The sequence below is a fragment of the Nycticebus coucang genome, chromosome 8 (genome assembly GCF_027406575.1).
Source record: "Nycticebus coucang isolate mNycCou1 chromosome 8, mNycCou1.pri, whole genome shotgun sequence".
NCBI lineage: Eukaryota > Metazoa > Chordata > Mammalia > Primates > Lorisidae > Nycticebus > Nycticebus coucang.
Genome location: NC_069787.1, coordinates 678,415 through 703,477, shown reverse-complemented (window position 1 = coordinate 703,477; position 25,063 = coordinate 678,415). Strand labels below are relative to the sequence as shown.

The 25,063-nt window shown below is 42.4% G+C and overlaps 1 protein-coding gene across 1 annotated transcript in view; it reads left to right on the top strand.

The window, feature by feature from the left end:
* The window catches only part of TXNRD3 (thioredoxin reductase 3), a 63,200-nt gene that overhangs the window by 9,727 nt on the left and 28,410 nt on the right, over positions 1-25,063 (top strand). The window contains exons 2-6 of the mRNA XM_053599554.1: positions 9,686-9,746; positions 11,005-11,114; positions 12,767-12,871; positions 13,103-13,175; positions 14,902-15,021. Of these exons, the coding sequence (XP_053455529.1) occupies positions 9,686-9,746; positions 11,005-11,114; positions 12,767-12,871; positions 13,103-13,175; positions 14,902-15,021 (469 nt within the window). The remainder of the gene's footprint in view (positions 1-9,685; positions 9,747-11,004; positions 11,115-12,766; positions 12,872-13,102; positions 13,176-14,901; positions 15,022-25,063) is intronic.

Sequence of the window (25,063 nt, the reverse complement as noted above, 5' to 3'; positions counted from 1 at the left end):
CAATCAAGGGGTACAATGTGCTAGTTTCATATACAATCTGGAATATTCTCATCGAACTGTTCAACATAGCCTTCATGGCATTTTCTTAGTTATTGTATGCAGACATTTGTATTCTGCATTTAGAGGTTTCGCCTATACCCATTCTAAGATGCACCGTAGGTGTGGCCCCACCCATTACCCTCGCTCCACCCTAACGTCCCCACTCCCTTCCCCTTCCTAGGCCCTTTCCTCATAGTCTTGTACTATAGTTGGGTTATAGCCTTGATGTGAAAGCTATAATTTAGCTTCGTAGTAGGGCTGAGTACATTGGATACTTTTTCTTCCATTCCTGAGATACTTTGCTAAGAATATGTTCCAGCTCCATCCATTTAAACATGAAAGAGGTAAAGTCTCCATCTTTCTTTAAGGCTGCATAATATTCCATGGTATACATGTACCACAATTTGCTAGTCCATTCGTGGGTCAATGGGCACTTGGGCTTCTTCCATGACTTAGCAATTATAAATTGGGCTGCTATAAACATTCTGGTACAGATGTCTTTGTTATATTGTGATTTTTGGTCTTCTGGGTATAAACCTAGTAAAGGAATTATAGGATTGAATGACAGGTCTATTTTTAGGTCTCTATTCTCCAAACCTTCTTCCAGAAGGAACGTATTAGTGTGCATTCCCACCAGCTGTGTAGAAGTGTGCCATTTTCTCCATATCCAGGCCAACATCTCTGGTTTTGGGATTTTGTTATGTGGGCTACTCTTACTGGGGTTAGGTGATATCTCAAAGTAGTTTTGATTTGCATTTCTCTGATAATTAAGGATGATGAGCTTTTTTTCATGTGTTTGTAGATCATGCGTCCGTCTTCTTTAGAGAAGTTTCTCTTCAAGTCCCTTGCCCACCCTGAGATGGGATTATGTGTTCTTTTCTTGCTAATACGTTTGAGTTCTCTGTGGATTCTGGTTATTAGACCTTTATCAGAGGTATAACCTGCAAACATTTTCTCCCATTCTGAGGGCTGTCTGCTTGCTTTACTTACTATGTTCTTGGCTGTGCAGAAGCTTTTTAGTTTGATCAGGTCCCAGTAGTGTATTTTTGATAACTGCTTCAATTGCCTGGGGAGTCCTCCTCATAAAATATTCACTCAGTCTGAGTCCTTTAAGAGTTTTCCCTGCACTTTCTTCGTATTTTTATAGTTTCATGTCTTAAGTTTAAATCTTTAATCCAGTGAGAGTCTATCTTAGTTAATGGAGAAAGGTGTGGTCCAGTTTCAATCTTCTATAGGTTGCCAGCCAGTTTACCTAGCACCATTTGTTAAATAGGGAATCTTTTCCCCACTGAATGTTTTTAATTGGCTTGTCAAAGATCAAATAACGGTAAGTAGCTGGATTCATCTCTTGGTTCTCTATTCTGTTCCAGACACCTACTTCTCTGTTTTTATGCCAGTACCATGCTGTTTTGATCACTATCAATTTATAGTACAGTCTCAGGTCTGATAGCATGATTCCTCCTGCTGTGTTTTTATGGCTGAGTAATGTTTTGGCTATTCGAGGTTTTTTCTGATTCCATATAAAACGAAGTATTATTTTTTCAAGTTCTTTAAAATATGACAATGGAGCTTTAATAGGAATTGCATTAAAATTATATATTGCTTTGGGTAGTATGGACATTTTAACAAGGTTGATTCTTCCCAGCCATGAGCATAGTGTGTTTTTCCATTTGTTAACATCTTCAGCTATTTCTTTTCTTAAAGTTTCATAGTTCTCTTTATAGAGATCTTTCACGTCCTTTGTTAGGTATACTCCCCAATATTTCATCTTCTTTGGCACTACTGTGAAAAGAATAGAGTCCTTGACTGTTTTTTCAGCTTGGTTATTGTTGGTATATATAAAGGTTACAGATTTATGGGTGTTGATTTTGTAGCCTGACACATTGCTGTATTCCTTGATCACTTCTAAAAGTTTTGTAGTAGAATCCCTAGTGTTTTCCAGATATATGATCATATCATCTGCGAAGAGTGAAAGTTTGATCTCTTCTGACCCTATGTGGATACCCTTGATCGCCTTTTCTTCCCTAATTGCAATGGCTAAAACTTCCATTACAATGTTAAAGAGCAATGGAGACAATGGGCAACCTTGCCTGGTTCCTGATCTAAGTGGAAATGATTTCAATTTAACTCCATTCAATACGATATTGGCTGTGGGTTTGCTGTAGATGGTCTCTATTAGTTTAAGAAATGTCCCTTCCATACCAATTTTCTTAAGTGTTCTGATCATGAAGGGATGCTGGATATTATCAAAAGCTTTTTCTGCATCAATTGAAAGAATCATATGGTCCTTACTTTTTAGTTTGTTTATGTGTTGAATTACATTTATAGATTTATGTATATCGAACCAGCCTTGAGACCCTGGGATAAATCCCACTTGGTTGTGGTGTATAATTTTTTTGATGTTGTTTGTTTGTTAGGATCTTATTGAGTATTTTAGCATCAGTATTCATTAGTGATATTGGTCTAAAATTTTCTTTTCTTGTTGGGTCTTTCCCTGGTTTGGGGATCAAGGTGATGTTTGCTTTGTAGAATGTGTTGTGTAATATTCCTTCTTTTTTTATATTTTGGAAGAGGTTTAGTAATATAGGTACTACCCTGTTTCCCCCGAAAACAAGACAGTGTCTTATTTTAAGGTGTGCTCCCAAAGATGCGCTAGGTCTTATTTTCAGGGGACGTCTTATCTTTCCTATAAGTAGGTCTTATTTTCGGAGGAAGTCTTATTTTCAGGGAAACAGGGTAATTCTTCTTTAAAGGTTTGGTAGAATTCTGACGTAAAGCCATCTGGTCCTGGGCTTTTCTTTTTAGGGAGATTTTGTATAGTTGATGCTATTTCAACTTGATATAGGCCTGTTCAACATTTCCACTTCATTCTGGCTAAGTCTTGGTAGTTGGCATACTTCCAGGTATTGATCCGATTTCTTTTGGATTTTTTTTTGTTGTTGTTGTTGCAGTTTGGCTGGGGCTGGGTTTGAACCCACCACCCTCGGTATATTGTGCCGGCGCCCTACTCGCTGAGCCACAGGCGCCGCCCCTCTTTCAGATTATCATATTTCTGAGAGTAGAGTTTCTTGTAGTATTCGTTAAGGATTTTTTTAATTTTTGAGGGGTCTGTTGTTATTTCATCATTACCATTTCCGATTGATGAAATTCGAGATTTTACTCATTTTTCCCTGGTTACATTGGCCAAAGGTTTATCTATTTTATTGATCTTTTCAAAAAACCAACTTTTGGATTTATTGATCTGTTGTATAATTCTTTTGTTTTCAATTTCATATAGTTCTGCTCTGATTTTGGTTCTTTCTTTTCTTCTGCTGGGTTTGGGATTGGAATGTTCTTCCTTCTCCAGTTGCTTGAGATGTCCCATTACGTCATTAACTTCCTCTCTTTCTGTTTTCTTGAAGAAGGCTTGCAGTGCTATAAATTTCCCTCTTAGGACTGCCTTTACAGTATCCCAGAGGCTCTGGTAATTCATGTCTTGATTGTTGTTTTGTTCCAAAAATTTGGTGATTTCCTTCTTAATCTCGTCTATAACCCATCTATCCTTCAGCATAAGGTTGTTTAACTTCCATGTTTTTGTATGGATATGCAGGTTCCTGTTGTTATTGAGTTCAACTCTTATTCCATGATGGTCTGAGAACATGCAAGGAATAATTACTATTTTTTAAAATTTGCTGAGGTTAGATTTGTGGCCTAGGATGTGGTTGATTTTGGAGTATGTTCTGTGGGCTGATGAGAAGAATGTGTATTCAGTTTTGTTGGGATGAAATGTTCTGTAGATGTCTGCTAAGTCCAGATGTTGAATGGTTAAGTTTAAATCTAAAATTTCTGTGCTTAGCTTGTTTTTGGAGGATCTTATCCAGCACTGCTAAAGGGGTGTTAAAATCTCCAACTTCTGGGCGGCGCCTGTGGCTCAGTGAGTAGGGCGCCAGCCCCATATGCCAAGGGTGGCGGGTTCAAACCGAGCCCCGGCCAAACTGCAACAACAAAAAAAAATAGCCGGGCGTTGTGGCGGGCGCCTGTAGTCCCAGCTACTCGGGAGGCTGAGGCAAGAGAATCGCGTAAGCCCAAGAGTTAGAGGTTGCTGTGAGCCATGTGATGCCACGGCACTCTACCGAGGGCGGTATAGTGAGACTCTGTCTCTACGAAAAAAAAAAAAATCTCCAACTTCTATGGAACTGGAGGAAATCAAGTTGCTCATGTCTGTTAGAGTTGCTCTTATAAATTGAGGTACGTTCTGGTTGGGTGCATGAGTATTGATAATTGAAATCTCATCATATTGAGTATTACCTTTAACAAATATGAAGTGTCCATCCTTATCCTTCCTTATTTGGGTTGGTTTAAAGCCTATTGCGTCTGCGAATAGGATTGCAACACCTGCGTTTTTCTGCTTTCCATTTGCCTGGAGTATAGATGACCATCCCTTCACCTTGAGTCTATATTTGTCTTTTAATGTAAGATGTGATTCTTGTATGCAGCATATAATCTGGCTTGAGTTTTTGTATCCAGTCAGCCAACCTGTGCCTCTTTAGAGGACAATTTAAACCATTCACATTAGTTGAGAATATTGATACTCCTCTTGAGAATCCGGTGGACATTTTTAATCCTTTTGCAACTGTGGAAGTTGGAATTTGATCAAAATTTTCTGGATGGGCAAGGGGGACTTTGCCTAACAATTGCATCAGTGTAACCTGGCTTATTGTACCCTCAATGAATCCCCAACAATAAAATTAAAGAAAAAAAATTTTTTCTGGGTGGGTTTACTTTTGTGGTGGAGGATTATGCTGGTCTTTATGGAGGATAGGTCTGAGAATATCCTGGAGAGCTGGTTTAGTTATGGCAAATTTCTTCAACATGTGAATGTCATTGAAGTATTTAATTTCTCCATCATAAATGAAACTCAGTTTAGCTGGGTACATGATCCGGGATTGAAAGTTATTTTGCTTTAGGAGATTAAAAGTCGATGACCACCCTCTTCTGGCTTGAAAAATTTCAGCAGAGAGATCTGCAGTTATTCTAATATTCTTCCCTTTGTAGGTAATGGCTTTCTTGTCTGGCTGCTTTGAGAATTTTCTCCTTCATATTAACTTTAGTGAAGTTGATTATGATGTGTCTGGAGGATGTATTATTTGGGTTGATTCATGCTGGAGTTTTGAAACTGTCTGCTATCTGAATTTCATAATCTCTTGGCATGTCTGGAAAGTTCTCCTTCATAATCTAATGGAGAAGAGACTCTGTGCCTTGTGAAGTCACTTTGTCACTTTTGGGGATCCCTATAAGATGAATATTGGTTTTCTTCGAATTATCCCAGAGCTCTCTGAGAGAGTGATCTGTTTTTGCCCTCCATTTCTCTTCCTCTTTGAGAGTTTGGGAGCATTCGAAAGCTTTGTCTTCAATGTCAGAAATACTTTCTTCTGCTTGCTCCATTCTGTTACTGAGGGAGTCTACTGTGTTTCTCAGATCTTTGAGGGCTGCAACTTCTTGTCTCAATGTGTCAGAGTCTTTGGTCATTTGGTCTTTGAATTCGTTGAATTCTTGAGATATCTTTTGGGTTACTGCTTGGAATTCTAATTCGATCTTATTTGCTATCCAGATTCTGAGTTCGATTTCTGACATCTCAGCTATTTGTTTGTGCATGGGACCTTGTGCTGTGTCTGCCCCATTGATCCTTGAGGGAGTTGATCTACTCTGACTATTCATATTGCCAGAGTTTTTCTGTTGATTTCACCTCAGATTGTTTTTCACCGTTGCCTCTGGCTGTCCTCAGAGTTGGGGAGGTGTTTCTCCAAGCTTAGACCCCAGCGGGATCACTCTATTGTTGCTGGATCTTTGTAGGGAGTGGCCCTGTGTAGTTCCTCTGGGGCTGCCCCAGCCAGGGAGTTCTGTTTGTGGAAGCAGCGCTGGAGTGTAACACACCTGGATCCAGCAACAGGGCCGGAGGTGGTGTGCACGGTTCTGGGAGTGCCTGGCGCCCAGTGACTTTGGCACAGAGAACACAAGGATGCAGCAGTCTCTGGCCAGGACAAGGGCTCTGCACAGAGGCAGGGAGAGCTCCGGAGGGCATGGTGCTACCAGAGTCCCTGGCCAGACAAGCAGGCCGGTGTGGCGTCAGGGAGTGTACAGGAGGGAGGACGCAGGGTTGCACGGCTCTCGCAGTTCCTGGTCGGTGCATGCAGAGGCCTGGCGGGCGCGGGTCACTGTTTGGGGGTCACGACGCAGCTCTTATGGAGGTCTGGGCAGTGCCAAGCCCAGGCGTTTGAGGTTGCTATGAGCTGTGATGCCACGTCACTCTAGCCAGGGCAACAGCCCAAGGCTCCAGTGTGCCAAAACTGGTCTCACTCTGCCCTTGAGGGTTAAGGCTGTAAGGTAGCTCAGTCCCCACTTTTAGGCTGCTCAGTCACTAGGTTACTAGCTCCCGCCCAATCCTTGCTCTGCGATTCTGAGGGCATAGCTTGCCGGGGCCATTTTCTCACAATGGCTCCCTGCGGCCCACAGCCAAATACTGTTAGCTCTGTCCAGCTCAGCGGCTCAGTCTGTGGCCCTAGGCAGTGCCCAAAGCTCTCTGCACTCCTGCTCAAGTTCTCCCCAAGGCAGTTCAACTGAGTGCCAAGTCCAAAAACACTGAAACAGTTCACAGGTAAGGCCTTTCTGGTTTGCAGTCTCACTGCTGCTTGTACTTACGGCTGCCAGCCGGATTAGGTTGATCGGACACACGCAACCACTTGCCAGTTTTCCACTGTTTTTGTCCTCCTCTAGGGGTCCAGAAGTCCCTTGCTGACTCCCTGTATCCTCAAAGGGATGATTATAGGCAGATCCCACGAGCCAGAGATGCTTGGAGTCTTATCTCTCCAGACGCACCATGCCCTGTTGCAGGGAGGCTGTTACTTGGCCACCATCTTGGATTGTCCCTGTCTGTGTCGATTTTGACAATGTCCTGCGCATAAATTATTACACACTTTGATCTAATTTTATCTGGGGCTTCTTCTCAGGTGGTTTTTGAGGGAAGTATTTAAAGTTTATTTTAAAACCAGGAAGGCTGGGCGGTGCCTGTGGCTCAGTGAGTAGAGCACCGGCCTCATATGCTGAAGGTGGCGGGTTCAAACCCGGCCCTGGCCAAACTGCAACAAAAAAATAGCCGGGTGTTGTGGCGGGTGCCTGTAGTCCCAGCTACTTGGTAGGCTGAGGCAAGAGAATCGCCTAAGCCCAGGAGTTGGAGGTTGCTGTGAGCTGTGTGATGCCATGGCACCCTATATAGGGCCATAAAGTGAAACTCTTGTCTCTACAAAAAAAAAACAAAAAACAAAAACAAAATAAAACCAGGAAGGCTATTCTTAGCTGTCTCTCTCCCTCCCTCTACCAGCAATTCTCAACCTGTGGGTTGCAACCCCTTTGTAACAATGAAAATACATCTGGCATTAGGAAGGTTGAGAACCACTGCTCTAGCAGGGGTCCTCAAACTATGGCCCATGGGCCACATGAGGTGGTGTGATTGTATTTGTTCCCATTTTGTTTTTTTACTTCAATATAAGATATGTGCAGTGTGTGTAGGAATTTGTTTAGTTTTTTTTTTTTTTTACTATGGTCCGGCCCTCCAACAGTCTGAGGGACAGTGAACTGGCCTCCTGTTTATAAAGTTTGAGGACCCCTGTGAGGGGCCGAACTGGCCTGTGGTACACATGTTGCTTTAGCAGGGTGATCAGCCTTCTCAGGTGCTTGCCATGAAAATCTCTGTTGTTTACAGGAGTGGCTGTATAGTTGAACTTCTCCACAGTCTGTTTGAAATAAAATAAGCTTCAGTGCTCTCTGATTTTATGATTTGCACCAGGCAAAACCTCTTATCCCTTGCTCCAGAGCTGAGGGTGCGGCAATGACTTGCTTCTCTCCAAGTGACACTTCTGGGCTCTGCAGGGGAGTGGGATGGTAGCTGCTGATCCTCTTGGCTTGCTGATTCCAGCCTAGAACTTCCCCTGGTCACCCTACGTGGACAGGGGCGAGATTGATCAGAACCTCAGCATCCCCACGTGCTGCACCTGTGGTAGAGCTTTTGCTTCTAGAAGGTCCCTCTGCACTGAGGGGGCGGGCGGGGAGGGGAGCCTTGCTAGCACCTGTGGTTCTGGTGAGAGCCTAAGTCTCCTAACTGGAGACAGGGCTAGGGAGCCTGGGGTTCTGGGCTGCGCTCTCTTGGAGTAGAGCTTCCATAGCTGCTTGCTCCAGGGCTGGGGAGAAGGCAGCAGATGGGCACAAGTGCCGCAGCCGCTCTCTGTTCTTACTGAGATTTAGTAGAGTTTCTTGAGTAAATTGTTTTTTCATTTGCTATATGCCCTTAGAAACTTTTCAGAGACTTAATGGTTGTTTAAAAATACAGTAGAACGTCTGTAAGTTGACCACCTAACTGGTCAGCATATACGTACATGTGGCGCGTGTCTGGTCTGTGAGGATTAGTCCCTTGAGGAGGTGTTCAGTGTGGGGAGGTGACCGGCCAGGGAGGTTCTGCTGTACGTTCCCCAGTTGTGATTGTTTCACCATGGTGGAGAATCTGCTCAGGATTCTGTTTTGGAAGTGGAACCTCTGAGTTTTATCTTGAGGGCTAAGGACACTGAAAGGTTTTAAGTAATGTGGTCAAAAGTAGGTTCTAAAAGACCTCTTTGGCCACAGTTTTGATGACTAGAAGGACCAAAGCTGATGCAGAGAGCTTTCTTAGGATGTCACTAAGAATTTCCAGTAGTCAGTGTTTGTGGCTCAAATTAAGATGCTACTCAGGGGAGCTAGAAAGATCAGCCAGCTCAACACAGAATTGCTGGGCCTTAATAAGCTCTGTCACTGGGTAGACAGGAATTAGTGTGGGAGGGCAGCATTTTGGCATTAAAATTATTCCCCATGAGAGTTTGCCAGACTTGTTAAAAATGCAGGTGCTGCTTCAGGTCTGATTCTGGAGTCTGCATGCTCCTCCACGTCCCCCGGTTCAGTAGCGAGGTGCTGGAGCTTCTTGTTTGACTGTTTCCCTGTCTGAGGGCAGTGATTTCATCTTGTTCGTTATTGTATCTTGAGTACTTAGAATAGCCGTTGACCCACTCAAGGTATTTGGTGGATAAAAGTTAGTTGAACGATTTAGTGACTGTTAAAAGGAAACACAGAGAGGAAAGGCCTGTGGAAGGAGAGGAGGTGCATTATGGGCATGTGGTCTGTGAGGTGCTTGTGGGGTATCCAGGTGGAAAAATGTTTGCTGCGGGTCTTGAATTCAGAAAAGACATTTGGGAAAAAGTCATAGATTTGGGAGTCAAAAGGAGAGAGTAAAAAAACAAGGCAAGGCTGGACTGAAATTATTCTGGGAAAATGTGTTGAAGAAAGGGGAAAACACTCATATTCCTAAAGAACTCCCCCTTTGGACATCTTACTGTCTGTATTTCATACCTGTTGAAGATTTTTTGTTGTTTGTTTTGCATTTTTCTCGAGACAGAGTCTCACTTGGTTGCCCAGGCTAGAGTGCTGTGGCATCATCACAGGTCACAGCAAACTGGAACTCCTGGGCTCAATTGATCCTCCTGCCTCAGCCTCCCAGAGTGCTAGGACTATAGCGCAAGCCACATTGCCAGGCCCGTAACTGTTGAATCTTTTGTGAGAATGAAACTTAGGTAATTTTTTGTTACAGGTTAAAGAACTCTTTTCTTCTTTGGGAGTTGGATGTAACATCTTGGAACTTGATCAAGTTGGTAAGTAGACTTGTGATGAATGCCAACAAGATTGACTTCTTTTCATTTGCTTTGTTCAGTTCAAATTGCTCTTGTGTCTGGGTTAGATAAGCCATTTTTGCCTATATTCAGTCATGCAGAAAATGAACTCTCCTATGACAGATAATTTGGTGTAGGTTTTTTTATTTATGTTTTCCATATTTGAGAGAAGGGAGTAAAAAGAAGATATATAAGTTACTCATTTGAAGAACTTGAGGCATTTCAGATGTATCTCTCTGGTCAAATGAATTAAGCTGTAATAAATGGAGAGTATCTGCTCCTGTTCCCAGGTCCTGCTGTCCACCAGGGAGAGCGTGTTAGGTTTTAGCTTTACCTTTCAGTTCCGGCATCCTTGCAGTCTAATCCTGGCTGAGCGCTTCATACATGAGGTGCTTTACAGAGGTGGGGACAGGGTGGCAGGCAGAAAACTTGACCTCTGCGACTTCCCTGACACATTTTAACCAAGTTGCCTGAATAAGCGAAAGGCTCTTGAATCTTGGAGAACATGTAGGTAGACTTGGAGATAAGGTAGTCTTTTTTTTTTTTTGTAGAGACAGAGTCCCACTTTATGGCCCTCAGTAGAGTGCCGTGGCCTCACACAGCTCACAGCAACCTCCAACTCCTGGGCTCAAGCGATTCTCTTGCCTCAGCCTCCCGAGTAGCTGGGACTACAGGCGCCCGCCACAACGCCCGGCTATTTTTGGTTGCAGTTTGGCCGGGGCCGGGCTTGAACCCGCCACCCTCAGTATATGGGGCCGGCGCCTTACCGACTGAGCCACAGGCGCCGCCCGGAGATAAGGTAGTCTTAAGTCGTCATGGCTTCATTTGATTTTTAGGGATGAAAAATACATTTTAGACTTTAAATCATATAGATTTTCCTAATATAATAGTAGGAAGTATTTTCTAAGTTACTGTTGCAGCAGATTTTATCTTGATGTTTTCTCTTTAAAGATTAGGGTTCTTAACCTATTTGTCTTGCCATAGTCCTTGAATTATATATCAAAATATAATTTGGAAGTATTTATTTTAAAATAAATCAGTATATTAATCTTCATTTTTTTTAAGGTTTAATTTGAAATTGTGGCTGTTTTCTCCTTGTGAGTCATTGTTTCATAAAGTTATATAATGTAGTGACCTTTTATAAGCCTGTACATGTGAGCATTTGGGTGTTGTGACACTTCAGCTCACCAAGGACTGCAACCTTTTTCAATGTTTTCATTCTTTTTTTTTTACTTCTTAGATGATGGGGCCAATGTTCAAGAAGTACTGTCAGAAATCTCTAATCAGAAAACCGTGCCCAATATTTTTGTGAATAAAGTACACGTGGGTGGATGCGACCGAACTTTCCAGGTAGTAAGAATAGAATATATGTTAATACTGTTCGTTTAAATTTTATTTTAAAAAGTACTTAACAGGAGAAAAAAAGACTTTTAGAAGTCTGTTCATTAGTCTTTTGGAAGTTATAAAGTGAAGATACTTATAGAATAGTTAACAGATAATCTTGATTACTGTTAGGAAGATTGGAGTTTCCACCACAGAACTGTAGAACTTCACCTTTGTGTGAAGGTACGAGGCCAGACAGGGAGGCCATCCTGGGGTCATTCCAGGTCTTTTCCTTCTGATGTGAAGAGAAACCAAGGCTATTCCCTCAGTGAAATGAGGTGGACACTAACATTCTTATCTAGGCTCATTAGAATTCCTGCCAAGGCTGCTCACCCTGGGGTGCTTTGCAAAGGTAGCTTTGGATGTTTTGATTCCTAGAATGCTAGAAGTAAATAAGAATCGTCAGTTAGGCAGTGATAGATGAAAGTTGATGTTTATTAAATAGGTCCTTATTTTATAATTAGTTATTTACTTTTATTAAAATTCTCATTTGTATCCTTTTTATATGTATGCAGTATTAATAATCAGTGATTGATTAAATACTTATATTTGAGATTTTAATTAAGGATTATATTTTTGTGTGGGAAAAAAAGATTGTCTCCATGCTATGTTAATCTGTGATCATCATTGCTGTATAATAACAGCCTGCTTTATCAGTCTTGGAAGGTGTAACCCAGTTACCTGGCTGGCCGAGTTCCATCATCATAGCTTCTGATTAGTGTCTGAAGTGCTGATCTCGCCAGTCCTAACCTGGAAAATGATGTCAGACAATGACTCTAGACATGCAGAGATAGCAATTTTATTTCTAGACTGAAAGATATTTCCTTGGATGGCAGATTCTTGTGAGATGGATTTCCCTAAAGTCACCTGCAAATAAGGTGGCCAAAGGAGTGCTTTGTAGAATGTGCCAAAAGCCTTGAGCACTGAACTCAAAGCCTTCTTGCTGTGGGCCCTGTGGTATTTGGTGAATCCTCCAGGGTTATGAAGCACCTCTGGGGCTTCCTGGGTGGCTCCCAGGGCTCCCTGGGAGTGAGCTTGGTATTTGTAAAGCCAGACTGATGGGGTGAGCAATTGACTTTGTAGAGAACTGTTGCCAAATGTTGCATCAAACCTCTCACTTCACTTAGGCTACTCCTGATCTCCAGGAGGGCCAAATAAACAGAATACGGCCCAGAGCCAGCCTCTCAACCATTGCTGTAAGAAAAAGCAAGATGTTTGTGTTATACAGGTCGTTGCCCAGTCCAGCTACAAAATTTAGGGCAATTTATGAGAAACCATGAGCAAAATTTGTTGATGGCACACAAAAATTATTTCCAAAATTATCTTGAAAAATGATACTTAGTTATTTCATTGCACCAGATTATAATATTTGGATGATTAAACCAAGAAAAATGACTTCATCTGACATAGATACAAATCCATGACCCTTTGGGTTATTTGACACATGCCTAGTTGTCTGTCAGGTGATTGGTCAGAAGGGACAAATAAACTTACAATTCCAGCTTACGTGAATTATGGCTTAATTGTTTCTATGAGTTTTTCATGAACAAAATCATACTGATTGAACAGTTTTGAAACTTTGAGTAACTCAGTGTTCTTCCTCCTTTCCTTAACCATAGGCACATCAGAGTGGTTTGTTACAGAAGCTCCTTCAGGAAGACTCGGCATATGACTATGACCTCATTGTCATTGGTGGAGGCTCTGGCGGCCTCGCCTGTGCAAAGGTGTGAACAGGGAAGTGAGACTTGTGGACAGTTTTCCTGGTGATCACTATAAGCACTTCTGCTGCTCAAAAATAGCCATCATGTTACAATCTAAGCTTTCATTTTAATAGCTGGTTTAATTCTGGGAAGAGAGTTGTGTTTTCACATAAAAACTGTGTTTTCATTTAGGGGAGAGAAAAATGGGGGAATGTCAGGAAAACAACAAGATCTTTATTCACGGCTTTTTTGTAGGAAGCTGCCATTTTGGGGAAGAAAGTCATGGTGGTAGACTTTGTGGTGCCGTCTCCTCAGGGCACGTCCTGGGGTAAGCCCCTGCTCTTCACTCTGATTTAACCCTCACCACGATCTCAAGAGGTATAACTAGTCTGTTTCATAGATGAGGATACTGAGTCTCAGGTTCTAGTGAACAAGTGGTGACATTCGGAAGATGCTAGGAAAATTATTAAGGAAGACTTTGCAAAAAGAAAAAAATACCGTGAGCTTAGTATTCCAGGACTTCTGTCCTAGTTTTTTCGTCCATGTGCTGATATTGTCACAGAGTTTTGTGTTTACAGTACACATACTGTTCACTATGTGTATTGTGGTCTCTTAACATCTTTCTGTGTTTCTGTATCAGTTTTATCATGGGAGCTTTAGTGGCTACACAGTTTTAATGGCTACATAATAGTTGATTCAGTGTGTGTAATCATCACATTTTAATTTAGTAAGGAACCCAGTGAAGCCCTAGCCCTGTAACTCTGCTGTGGACAGGGCTCTTCTTGTTATGTTTTTTTGTAATAAAATAGAAGACATTTTGTGCTGGATGTTCTCTTTTTGTGGCTTCAAATGCGTTCCCTCTCTGTCTCTGTCCTGCACTGTGCCCCAACAGATGGGTCAGTTGGCAGCCTCGCCGACTGTGAGGGTTGTCTGGTTAGAGTGGTAGATAGCAGAGGGAGTGAGGGGAACAGAGTTGGGGTCTGGCGACCCTACTCCCTCCTGGTCTGCTGGGTTGGATGGCAGGCTCCCTCGGGGTGGGGCACTCTCTCTGTCTCCTTGCTCCTTCACAGGGTGGCTGGTTGCTACCCTGGCTGCCCCTGGGTTAGGGCATTGTTCTAGCCCTGTTTCCTCTCCTAACCACACTGCGTAGCGATGTCTCTATAAACTTTCTTCAGTTACCTGGCTTGAGTATGTCTTTTTTTTTCCCGCCAGAAACCTAACTGATAAAATATGAAAATCATTTTCTAAAATTCAAACTTCTCTAAAGGTTGTAGCCTAGAATTTTACACCAAAGCTACGATCCACCTTGATTTTTCTTGTAACATTCTTACGTGTGCGCCCTTGTCTTGATGGCCCTCCTCTAGCCATCTCCTCTCTTTTTCTCCTCTCCTCCCTTTCTGTCCCAAAATAATCCTACTGATCTGTCATGTGAGAAGAGACTACAATGGGAGAGGGAACTTTGACTCCTGTCCTGCAGAAGAGTACTTGGTTTTGCACGATCTCTTTTGTTTAGGATTCAAAGTAGATGCTGCTAGTAGAAGGCAGGCTTGGGAGCCAAGTTGCTGACCCTTGGTATAGGGCAGATGTAATTAACCTGATACAGTTCTGATCCCTCTGTGCATCAGATTCACATGAAAGTTTTGGACTGTGTCCCCAGGGAACTTTTCACGACTCTATTTTTGCTCATTCTTGAATCTCCTTCGTGACCCCTTGGTTAGAAATTTTGGATTAGGCCGGGCGCGGTGGCGCATGCCTATAATCCCAGCACTCTGGGAGGCTGAGGTGGGTGGATTGCCTGAACTCAGAGGTTGGAGACCAGCTTGAGCAAGAGCAAGACCTTGTCTTTAAAAAAATAGCCAGGCGTTGTTGTTTCAAAAAAAGAAAAAGAAATTTTGGATGAATCACTTATGTCTTATTTTGGGGTGAGGTATTGTCCCTACCACGTTCAAGCTTGTCATTTCCTTGTGTTTTATTATAACAACACCGCGCAGGTGTGTAAGAATACACCCACACTCACCCTCACAGGAAACATGAAAGTTCTTTTTCTTTCTCAGGTCTTGGTGGCACCTGTGTAAATGTAGGCTGTGTTCCTAAGAAATTGATGCATCAAGCTGCCCTTTTAGGACAGGCATTACATGACTCAAAGAAGTTTGGCTGGGAGTACAATCAACCTGGTGAGTAATGACACATAAAAATATTGATTGGAAAAAAAAGAAAGAGTGAGCTGTCTACCTAAGACTTGCTCAGATTTTTATACTTGAGTTTGAAATTTGCTTAACAAACACTCATTAGGAAACCACTGTGTGACAGATAGGCACAGAGATGCCCACTCTCGTCAGCTGCACTGCATGGGGAGGGACTATTTCCGCTGTCGTAGTTCAGATCCTCAGCAAAATATGAAAGACTAAATAATCACTGTTTTCAGAGTTATTTCAAGAATAAGAAACTAGAATAGCAAGGTTATTGTTTGAATTTTATCTGTTATTACAATAGCATTTGTTTTCGTTTTCTCAGTGGTTATATATATCTTTGGTCAATGAAAAGTAGAGACTAAATTCATCCAATAAACACGCATGCCTGGGCTCTGAGGATGCAGATGTCAGAAAAGCGGAGCTCCTGCCTGTAGGCCGCACGTGTCCTGTGGGAGAGAGAGAAGGAAATCCATTCAGTGCACTGCAATTAATGCACTGTTTTACACATTTACTTAATGGCACTTAATGTAGCCTTGAGGGTCGGTGGGGGAGGAGGGTAGTGTCAAGAAAACTTCCGAGACAAGGTGACTTTTGAGCTGTGTCTCAAAGGTTACTGAGGAGTAGGACATTTAAGACGGGAAAGCAGCTTAGCCAGCACTACGGAGAGGGAGGAAACACAGAAACACGTTCCCTTGTATTTGGGGAGTTAGTGAGTGGCTGGAGTGAAGAATGGGTGAGGGGTATTAGGGAAGTGAGATTGGAGAGGTAAGTGGATCCTGAAGGCCCTTCAGTGCCACTTTATTTTATTTTTGTTACTGACTTTTTAAAAAATTACTATATTTTTTATTGTTTGGGATTGATTGAGGCTACAAAGAATTAGGTTACACTGACTGCATTTGTTAGATAAAGTCCCTCTTATAATTGTGTCCAGCTCCCAAGAGTTGTGCCAGACACCATGACCTCCATCCTCCCTTCCCTTCTCCCCACCTGCTAATTCCCTTACCCCCCACCTTGTATTAGCTCATCTACTGCCTTCATATTAGAATAGAGTACATTGATTTCTTGCTTCTCCATTCTTGTGATGCTTTACGAAGAAGAATGTGTTCCAACTCCATCCAGGTTAGTACAAAAGATGTAAAGTCTCCCTCTTTTTAATGACTGAACAGTATTCTTTGGTATACATATACCACAGCTTGTTCATCCATTCTTGGGTTGCTGGGCATTTGCGTTGTTTCCTCATTTTGGCGATTGTTAATTGAGCTGAAATAAACAGTCTAGTACAAATGTCCTTATGATAGGATTTTTTTTTTCTTCTGGGTTAATGCCTAGTAATGGGATTGCAGGATGAAATGGGAGGTCTAGTTTGAATTCTTTGAGGATTCTTCATACTTCCTTCCAAAAAGGTTGTATTAGTTTGTAGTCCCACCAGCAGTGTAAAAGTGTTCCCTTCTCCCCACAACCACACCAGCATCTGTAGCTTTGAGACTTTGTGATGTGGGCCATTCTCACTGGGGTTAGATGATATCTCAGGGTGCTTTTGATTTGCATTTCTCTGATGATTAGGGGTGTCTGTTAGCCATTCATCTGTCTTCTTTAGGGAAGGTTATATTCATCTCTCTTGCCCAGTGACATATGGGATTGTTGGGTCTTTTTTGTTGATTAATTTGAGTTCTCTATAGATCCTAGTTATCAGGCTTTTGTCCAATTCATAATATGTAAATATCTTTTCCTATTCTGTAGGTTGTCTTTTTGCTTTGGTTGTTTCCTTAGTTGTATAGAAGCTTTTTAGTTTAATTAAGTCCCATTTGTGTGTTTTTGTTGTTGTTGTTGCAATTGCCACAGAAATCGTCTTCATAAAATCTTTCCCTAGGCAGATATCTTCAAGTGTTTGCCCCACACTTTCTTGGAGGATTTTTGTTGTTTCATGCCTTAGATTTAAATCTTTTATCCATCTTGAATCAATTTTGTAGGTGGTGAGAGGTGCAGGTCCAGTTTCAGTCTTTCACATGTGGCTATCCAGGCATCCCAGCACCATTTATTGTATAGGGATTCTTTTGCCCAGTGTATGTTCTTGTTTGGTGTATCAAAGATCAGGTGACTGTAAGAAGTTAGTTTCATTTCATAGTTTTCTATTCAGTTCCAAATGTCAATGTCTCAATTTTTGTGCCAATACCATGCTGTCTTGATTACTATGACCTTGTATGCTAGGGTGATATCCCCAACTTTGTTTTTATTATTAAGAATTGCCTTAGCTATACAGGGTTTCTTCCAGTTCCATTCAAAACAAAGAAATATTTTTTTCCAAATCTTGAAAGTATGATGATGGTATTTTAATGGGGATTGCATTGAATCTGTAGATTTCCTTGGGTAGTGTGGACATTTTCTCAATGTTGATTCTTCCCAGCTATGAGCATGGTATATTCTTCCATTATGTTAATATCTTTTGTTTTTTCTTTTCTTAGGGTTTCATAATTTTCTTTGTACAGGTCTTTCCCCTCTTTTGTTATGCGTATTCTGAGATCTTTCTTTCTTTCTTTTCTTTTCTTTTTTTTAAAGGTACTGTGAAGGGAATTGTCTCCTTGATTAACTTCTCATCTTGGCTGTTATTGGCATATACAAAGGCTACTGATTTGTGGACATTGATTTCTTTTTTTATTTTTGATACAGAGTTTCACTACATTGCCCTCAGTTGAGTGCTGTAGCATCACAGCTCATAGCAACCTTAAACTCTTGGGCTTAAGCGATTCTCTTGCTTTGGCCTTGCAAGTAGCTAAGGACTACAAGTGCTTGCCACGCCTGGCAATTTTTTGTTGTTGTTGTTATTACTGATGGTGTTGTTCAGCAGGCCCTGACCAAGTTCAAATCCATAAGCCCCAGTGTATGTGGCCGGCACCCTAACCACTGAGCTACAGGCGCCATGCTATGTGGACATTGATTTTATACCCTGAGACATTATTGTATTTTTTGATCACTTCCAGGAGTCTTGTGGTTCTTTAAGTAAAAGATCATATCTTCGGCAAAGAATGTGAGTTTGACCTCTTCTGCCTCCCTTTGGATGCCCTTTATTTCTTTCTCTTGCCTGATCGTATTGGCTAGAACTTCTAGCACCTTGTTGAATGGTAGTGGTGATAGAGGACAACCTTATCTGGTTCCAGTTCTAAGTGGAAAAGCTTTCAGTTTTACTCAATTCAGTATAGTATTAGCTGTGGGTTTGTTGTAGATGGCTTTGATCAGATTCAGAAATGTGCCACCTATTCCTAAATTCTTAAGTGTTCTAATTAGAAAAGGATGCTGGATTTTATCTAATGCTTTTTCTGCATCTATTGAGAGGACCACATGGTCTTTGTTTTTGCTTCTGTTGATATGGTTAATTACATTTATGGACTTGCATATGTTAAACCAGCCTTGCATTCCTGGAATGAAACCTGCTTGATCGTGATGTATGAATTTTTTAATAAGAAGCTGTAATCTATTGGCTAGGATCTTATTGAGAATTTTCGCATCTATTTTCATTAGTGAAATTGGTCTGAAGTTCTACTTTTTAGTGGTATCTTTTCCTGCTTTTGGTATCAGGGTCATGTTTCCTTTGTAGAATGTGTTGGGGATGATTCCTTCCTTCTCAGTTTTTTGGAATAATTTCTGCAGTACAGGAGTAAGCTCTTATTTGAAGGGTGGATAGAATTCTGGTGTGAAGCCATCCGGACCAGGGCTTTTTTTTGTTGGAAGATTTTTTACTGTTTCTTTGATCTCAGTTCTTGAAATCAGTCTGTTCAAAAGATGTATTTCTTCTTCTTTAAGTCTAGGGAGAGAGTTTGATTCCAGGTATTGAACCGTTTCCTCTACATTGTCAAATTTCTGGGCATATAGTTTCTTGTAGTATTCAGAGGTGATCTCTTGTATCTCTGTGGCATCAGTTGTCATTTCCCCTTTATTCTTTCTGATTGAGGTTATTAGAGATTTTACTTTTCTGCTAGTAGTTAATCTGGCCAAAGGTTTATTGGTTTTATTTATTTTTCCAAAAACCCAATTTTTTGTTTCATTAATTATCTGAATGATTCTTTTGTTTTCAATTTCATTAATCTCTTATTTAATTTTGGTTATTTCTTTTCTTCTGGTTTTGGGATTAGATTGTTCTTCTTTTTCCAATTCCATAAGATGGTTCATGAGTTTGTTGATGTGCTCCCTTTCTGTTTTTTGAATGTAGACATCTAATCAGATAAATTTCCCTCTTAAGATTGCTTTCGCTGGTCGGCGCCTGTGGCTTAGTGAGTGGGACGCTGGCCCTGTATGCTGAGGGTGGCAGGTTCAAGCCCAGCCCCTGCCAAACTGCAACAAAAAAAAATAGCCGGGCCTTGTGGCAGGTGCCTGTAGTCCCGGCTACTTGGGAGACTGAGGCAAGAGAATCACCTAAGCCCAAGAGCTGGAGGTTTCTGTGAGCCGTGACGCTTTGGCACTCTACTGAGGGTGACTCTGTCTCTGAAAAAAAAAAAAAAAAGATTGCTTTTGCTGTATCCCATAAGTTTTGGTAACTTGTGTTCTCATTGTTGTTATGTTTGAGGAATTTAATGATTTCCTTTTTTATCTGTTCCTGAACCCAACTATCAGTCAGCATAAGGCTGTTTATTTCCAAGTCATCATGTGGGGATGAATGTTTCTGTTGGAGTTGAATTCCAACTTTATTGATTTGTGGTTCGAGAAGATAGAAGGTATAATTTCTATTCTTTTAATTTTACTGGGGTTTGATTTGTATCCTAGGATGTGGTTGATTTTGGAGTATGTACCATGAGCTGACGAGAAAAATGTATATTCCTTAGCTTTGGGATGGTGTGTTCTGCATATGTCTGTTAATCCCATTTTTTGTAGGGTCACATTTAAGTCCTTTGTATCTTTAGTTAGTTTCTGTTTAGAGGATCTGTCCAGTTCTGTCAGAGGGGTTTAAAGTCCCTGACTAGTAATGGCGATATCATATTGCTCAGAACCATCATGATCTGTTTTATAAGTCTGGGAGCATTTAAGTTGGGTGCATAAATATTTAAAATTGAAATGTTTTCTTGTTGTACTATTCCTTTGACCAGTAAAATGTGTCATCTTTATCTTTCTTAACTTGAGTTGTTTTAAATCTGCTTGTATCTGAAAATAAGATTGCAACTCCTCCTTTCTTCTGATTTCCATTTGCTTGAAATACTATTTTTGATCCCTTAACCATGAGTGAGTCTTGATTTGTCCTTCAAGGCTAGGTGTGTTTCCTGGAGACAGCATATGGCTGGCTTGCACTTTTTTATCCAGTCAGGCAGCCTGTCTCTCTTCAGTGGTGACTTCAGTCCATTGACATTTATTCACAGAATTGATAAGTGGGTGAACTTCTATTCATCTTATTTTGTGAATGTCCTTTGTGTCATCGTGGAAGCTATGTTTTGACCTTTAGTTTCTGGGTGTTTGCTTTGCTGGTGTTCCATCAGAAAAGCAAACATTTGGTCATCAGTGTTGAGACCTAGGTGTTTCCTATAGAGCTGGTCTTATTGTGGCACATTTCCTCAGTGCTTGTATATCCATAAAGATTTGATTTCTCCATCAGTTTTGAAGCTTAGTTTAGCAAGATACAGAATTCTGGGCTGAAAATTGTTTTGTTAAGAATGTTGAGGGTGGATGACCATGCTTTTCTGGTTTGGAAGGTTCCATTGAAAAGTCTACTGTCATCCTAATGGCTCTGCCTCTCTAGTCACTTGGTGCTTACTCCTGGCTGCTTGCAGAATTTTCTCCTTCATCTTGATTTTGGACAGGTTCGTTACAGTGTGTCTGTTTGAGCTGAGATAACCTGGGGTTCAATATCCATCTGAAAGGAGTGTGTTGGGAAGTTTTTGTTTCTAACAGTCTCCAGTAGGGCTGCCATTCCTTTGGGACAATCTTCTCCCCCTTCAGGGATCCCTGTGCTTCATATGTTTGAACGCTGGGATCTGTATTATTCATATGTTTAAACGCTTCTTGGTGTCTTGTCGTTCCCCAAGTGCCTGTTCTGCTGTCTGTTCTTTTCTTCCTCTGTAACTCTCTGGGTTAACTCAAAAGCTTTATCATCTAGCTCTACAGTTCTTTCTTCTCCGTTGTCTAACCTATTTTTGATACTTTCTACTGCATTTTTACATTCCTTAGTTGTCTCCTTCATTTCCTTAAGCTCTGCCATATCCTTTCTATAGTCTACATATCTCTCATCCAACTTTTGGTTGTATTTTTTCCATTCTCTCAACCATTTCTTTTATTGTCTTTATCATCCATATTTTAAATTCCCTTTCTGTGAAGTCCATCAATTCTTTATGGGTGGAGTCTGCTGCAGTCGCTGCCTCATCGCCCCGTGGGGAAGTTGCTGTGCTTGGTTTTTCATGTTGCCTGAAATGTCCTGTTGGTTCCTCCTCATGTGCTCTTTCTTCTTGTCACCTCCTTGCCTCCTTTTTCCTTCTCACCGCCTCCTTTGTTTCAAGCAGAAGTCCTTGCTCTTGATGACAGTATGTTGCCATATGTTGACAGGACATCAGGTGGCAGTGTTTTGGGTTTTTTTAGGAGATGGAAAACATAGCTGGCAGCCTCTATGGTCCTTATTCTGAACTTAGTTGCCTTCAGTGATCGTCTGATTGTTTCCTCAGCATTCAGACCCTGCCGGGTTGGGATCTTGAAGCTCACAAGAATCCTTCAGGGAGAGGTCTCACAGTGCCCCCTGACTCCAGCTTCCATGGGGTGTGGGAATCCCTCAGCCTGTCCCAAGAGTGGGGTTCTGATCCCTACTTTCAGAATTAGGATGGCTGTGCTTTAGTCCCTGCTAAGACCTTCTCCCAACCTTCCCACAATGTCAGCCCTCTGGCCACCAAGACCTTCTGAGTATGGCTGCTTTGCCAGCTACCAAGCAATGGCAAACCCATTCCAACCAGCATTTGAATCTGGTTGCTGTATATTGTCGAGTCGGCCCACTATTCCAAGCTTTCCACTCAACACGTAGCAAGCACCTATAGTCCCAGCTACTTGGGAGGCTGAAGCAGGGGAATCACTTGAGCCCAAGAATTGGAGGTTCCTGTGAGCTGTGACACCATGGCACTCTACCCAGGGCCACAAAATAAGACTCTTTCTATTAAAAAAAAAAGAAGAACAACTAATGAGTTCACTTGATTGTTGATAAGATAAATGTGCAAAAATCAGTATATTTCTTATATATCACAAATAACAAGTAAAATAGAAAATGGAAAATTATGACAAAAATAATAGAATACCTGTGCGTTAGTCCATTTTGTGTTGCTATAATGGAAATATCTGAAGTGAGTAATTTATAAAGTAAAAAGGCTTGTTCGGCTCATGGTTCTGTAGGGTGTACGAAAAGCATGCCAACCTGTGCTTCTGGGGAGGGCTGCAGGGTGCTCCCAGTCCAGGCGGAAGGTGAAATGGGAGTAGGCACGTCATATGTGGAGAAGGAGCAAGAGGCGAGGGGTGCCAGGCTCTTCTATTTTATTTTGTTGTTGTTTTTTGATTGTTTGTTTTAGGCCCTTAAAACAACCAGCTCTCATATGAACTCACTCATTGTCCTGGGAAAGCACCCAGGATTGTGAGGGATCGGTGCCGATGACCCAAATACTCCACCGGGCCCCACCTCCAACACTAGGGATGAAATTTCAGCATGAGGTGTGGAGGGGACAAGTTTCCAAACTTCATCACCTTGGAATAAACTTAACCAGGAATGTACCTGATACATAAGGAAAGAATATAAAGTCACAGCAAAAACATGCACTGTGATTTTAATTGGTAAATTTTATGTAAGTCCAGTAAAAATGTCAATGAGTCTTTCACCCTTTTTTGAGCTCAGTTGATTACTTTAAAGATTGTGTCAAAAAATAGGTATGTGAGAATAGTAAGTAACGTTTGAGAAAGTATGGAGGGCAACTTTTCCCATCAGGATTGAAAGCACGAGACTAAGCAGATCAGTAATGCGGCAGAGCAAGTTGTCCCAGAACACCAGTCCTCACACTTGGCATGTTAAAGTCTCCCAGGGGAGCTTTGTAAAAAGAGCGTATTTGTGGGTCCTATTTCTGATTCCATAGTCTGTGGCCCTAAGATAAACCTCACCTAGTCGGATACAGTATGTCTTTTACAAAAGTACAAGAAAAAAAGAACATGTGAATTGTGAATGGAACTGTCAAGATTCTTGAGATAAATCTAAAGGTAGGAAGAAAAGGTTTTCTGAGAGTTGGGGAAGGTGCTGTCTTAGGATGTCAAGGTACATGCCACTATAGGGAAATTATCACTCTTTAAGACAGGTACTTCAGTTGTAACCCTCTCGGATAGCAGGGTGTGGGAGGGTGCAGTGATGTGGTAGCCAGGTGAGTGTTGTGGGCTGCAGAGCCAAATGAGATTGTGATACCCTGGTGTCATTGGTCAGGCTGTAGTGTTGGGTTGGCGAAGCATCTCTGTGCTCTAGGTGTCTTTCCTGGGCCTCTCCCTTTCTGTACAGTCACACCCCACATCACAGGGTGAGTGGGGACACTGCTGGAGAGGAGCAGATGGGGTGAGTCTCCAGCCAGGATCCTTGACCTCAGGTTGCTGGTTTGTCTTTCGGGATCTTATCCAGTGATCACGGGAACCCTGGGCTGGCCTTACAAACACAGAGAGGCTCCAAGACCAGTTTGACTTGGGAGTCTAGCGTCAGTAAACAAGGTGAACACCCTAAGATAAACCTCACCTAGCAGACGTAGGGGTGATGCGGAGTCCCAGCAATTGAGCCTTACCTCAAATTCAAAAGGAAGGGCTAAGTGTTACAATACAGGGGTCATGGCTTACCCCCTGTAGCTCAGTGGTTACGGCACTGGCCACATACACCCGGGCTGGCAGGTTCAAATCCAGCCTGGGCCAGCTAAACAACAACTGCAACAAAAATATAGCCAGGTATTGTGGCCAGCACCTGTGGTCCCAGCTACTTGGGAGGGAGAGGCAAGAAAATCACTGAAGCCCAAGAGTTTGAGGTTGGGCTCAAACCTGTGCTTCTGGGAAGGGCTACAGGGTGCTCGGCACAGCACTCTACTGAGGGCAACATAGGGAGATTCTGTCTCTAAAAAAAAATTATACGTGGGTCATTACAAAAGTTTTTAGATACACAAAAGTCAATAAACACAAAACCTGTGTGGATGGAAACAAATGAAGCTCTTCTAGCAACACCAATAAGCCCAGCAAGTTGAAACTGGCACTGGTGTATCAGAGAGGATGAGAAAGGACTCTGTCAGTTGTATTTCTTTGAAGTGAAATAATGGACCACAACATAGTCTGTCTCAAAACTTTCATAGTGACTTACGTGTGAAAGGCTGGCAGCAGTGAGGATGAACCACATGTATCATAAAGAAATGTGAGACTCACTGTCAGAGAACCACCAGCCAGTGAGCTGATTGGGAGTGGAGCTGCCAGCCTGGAAGGGTGTGTGTGCTGTGCTCGCCGACTTGAGGCCTTCCCATCTACAGGCCCCACAGGGAAGGGCAGGGTGCTCGGGGTGCCCCACAGAGCAGGGCGGGGTGCTCGGGGTGCCCCACAGGGAAGGGCAGGGTTCTTGGGGTGCCCCACAGGGAAGGGCAGGGTTCTCGGGGTGCCCCACAGAGCAGGGCAGGGTGCTCGGGGTGCCCCACAGGGAAGGGCAGGGTTCTCGGGGTGCCCCACAGAGCAGGGCAGGGTGCTCGGGGTGCCCCACAGGGAAGGGCAGGGTTCTCGGGGTGCCCCACAGAGCAGGGCAGGGTGCTCGGGGTGCCCCACAGGGAAGGGCAGGGTTCTCGGGGTGCCCCACAGAGCAGGGCAGGGTGCTCGGGGTGCCCCACAGAGCAGGGCAGGGTGCTTGGGGTGCCCCACAGAGAACCGAGCCTCCTGGCTGGCACAGCCGTATGAGGGCCATTTGCCCCCATCTTTTCCTCTGTGGGCTCTTGCCCGGTTTTCTTCTTTTCAGGACTTTGCTTTCTGCTTATTGTTTGAAATATAAAATGGGAAGAGGTAGGAACTGTAGCTGACATAAAAA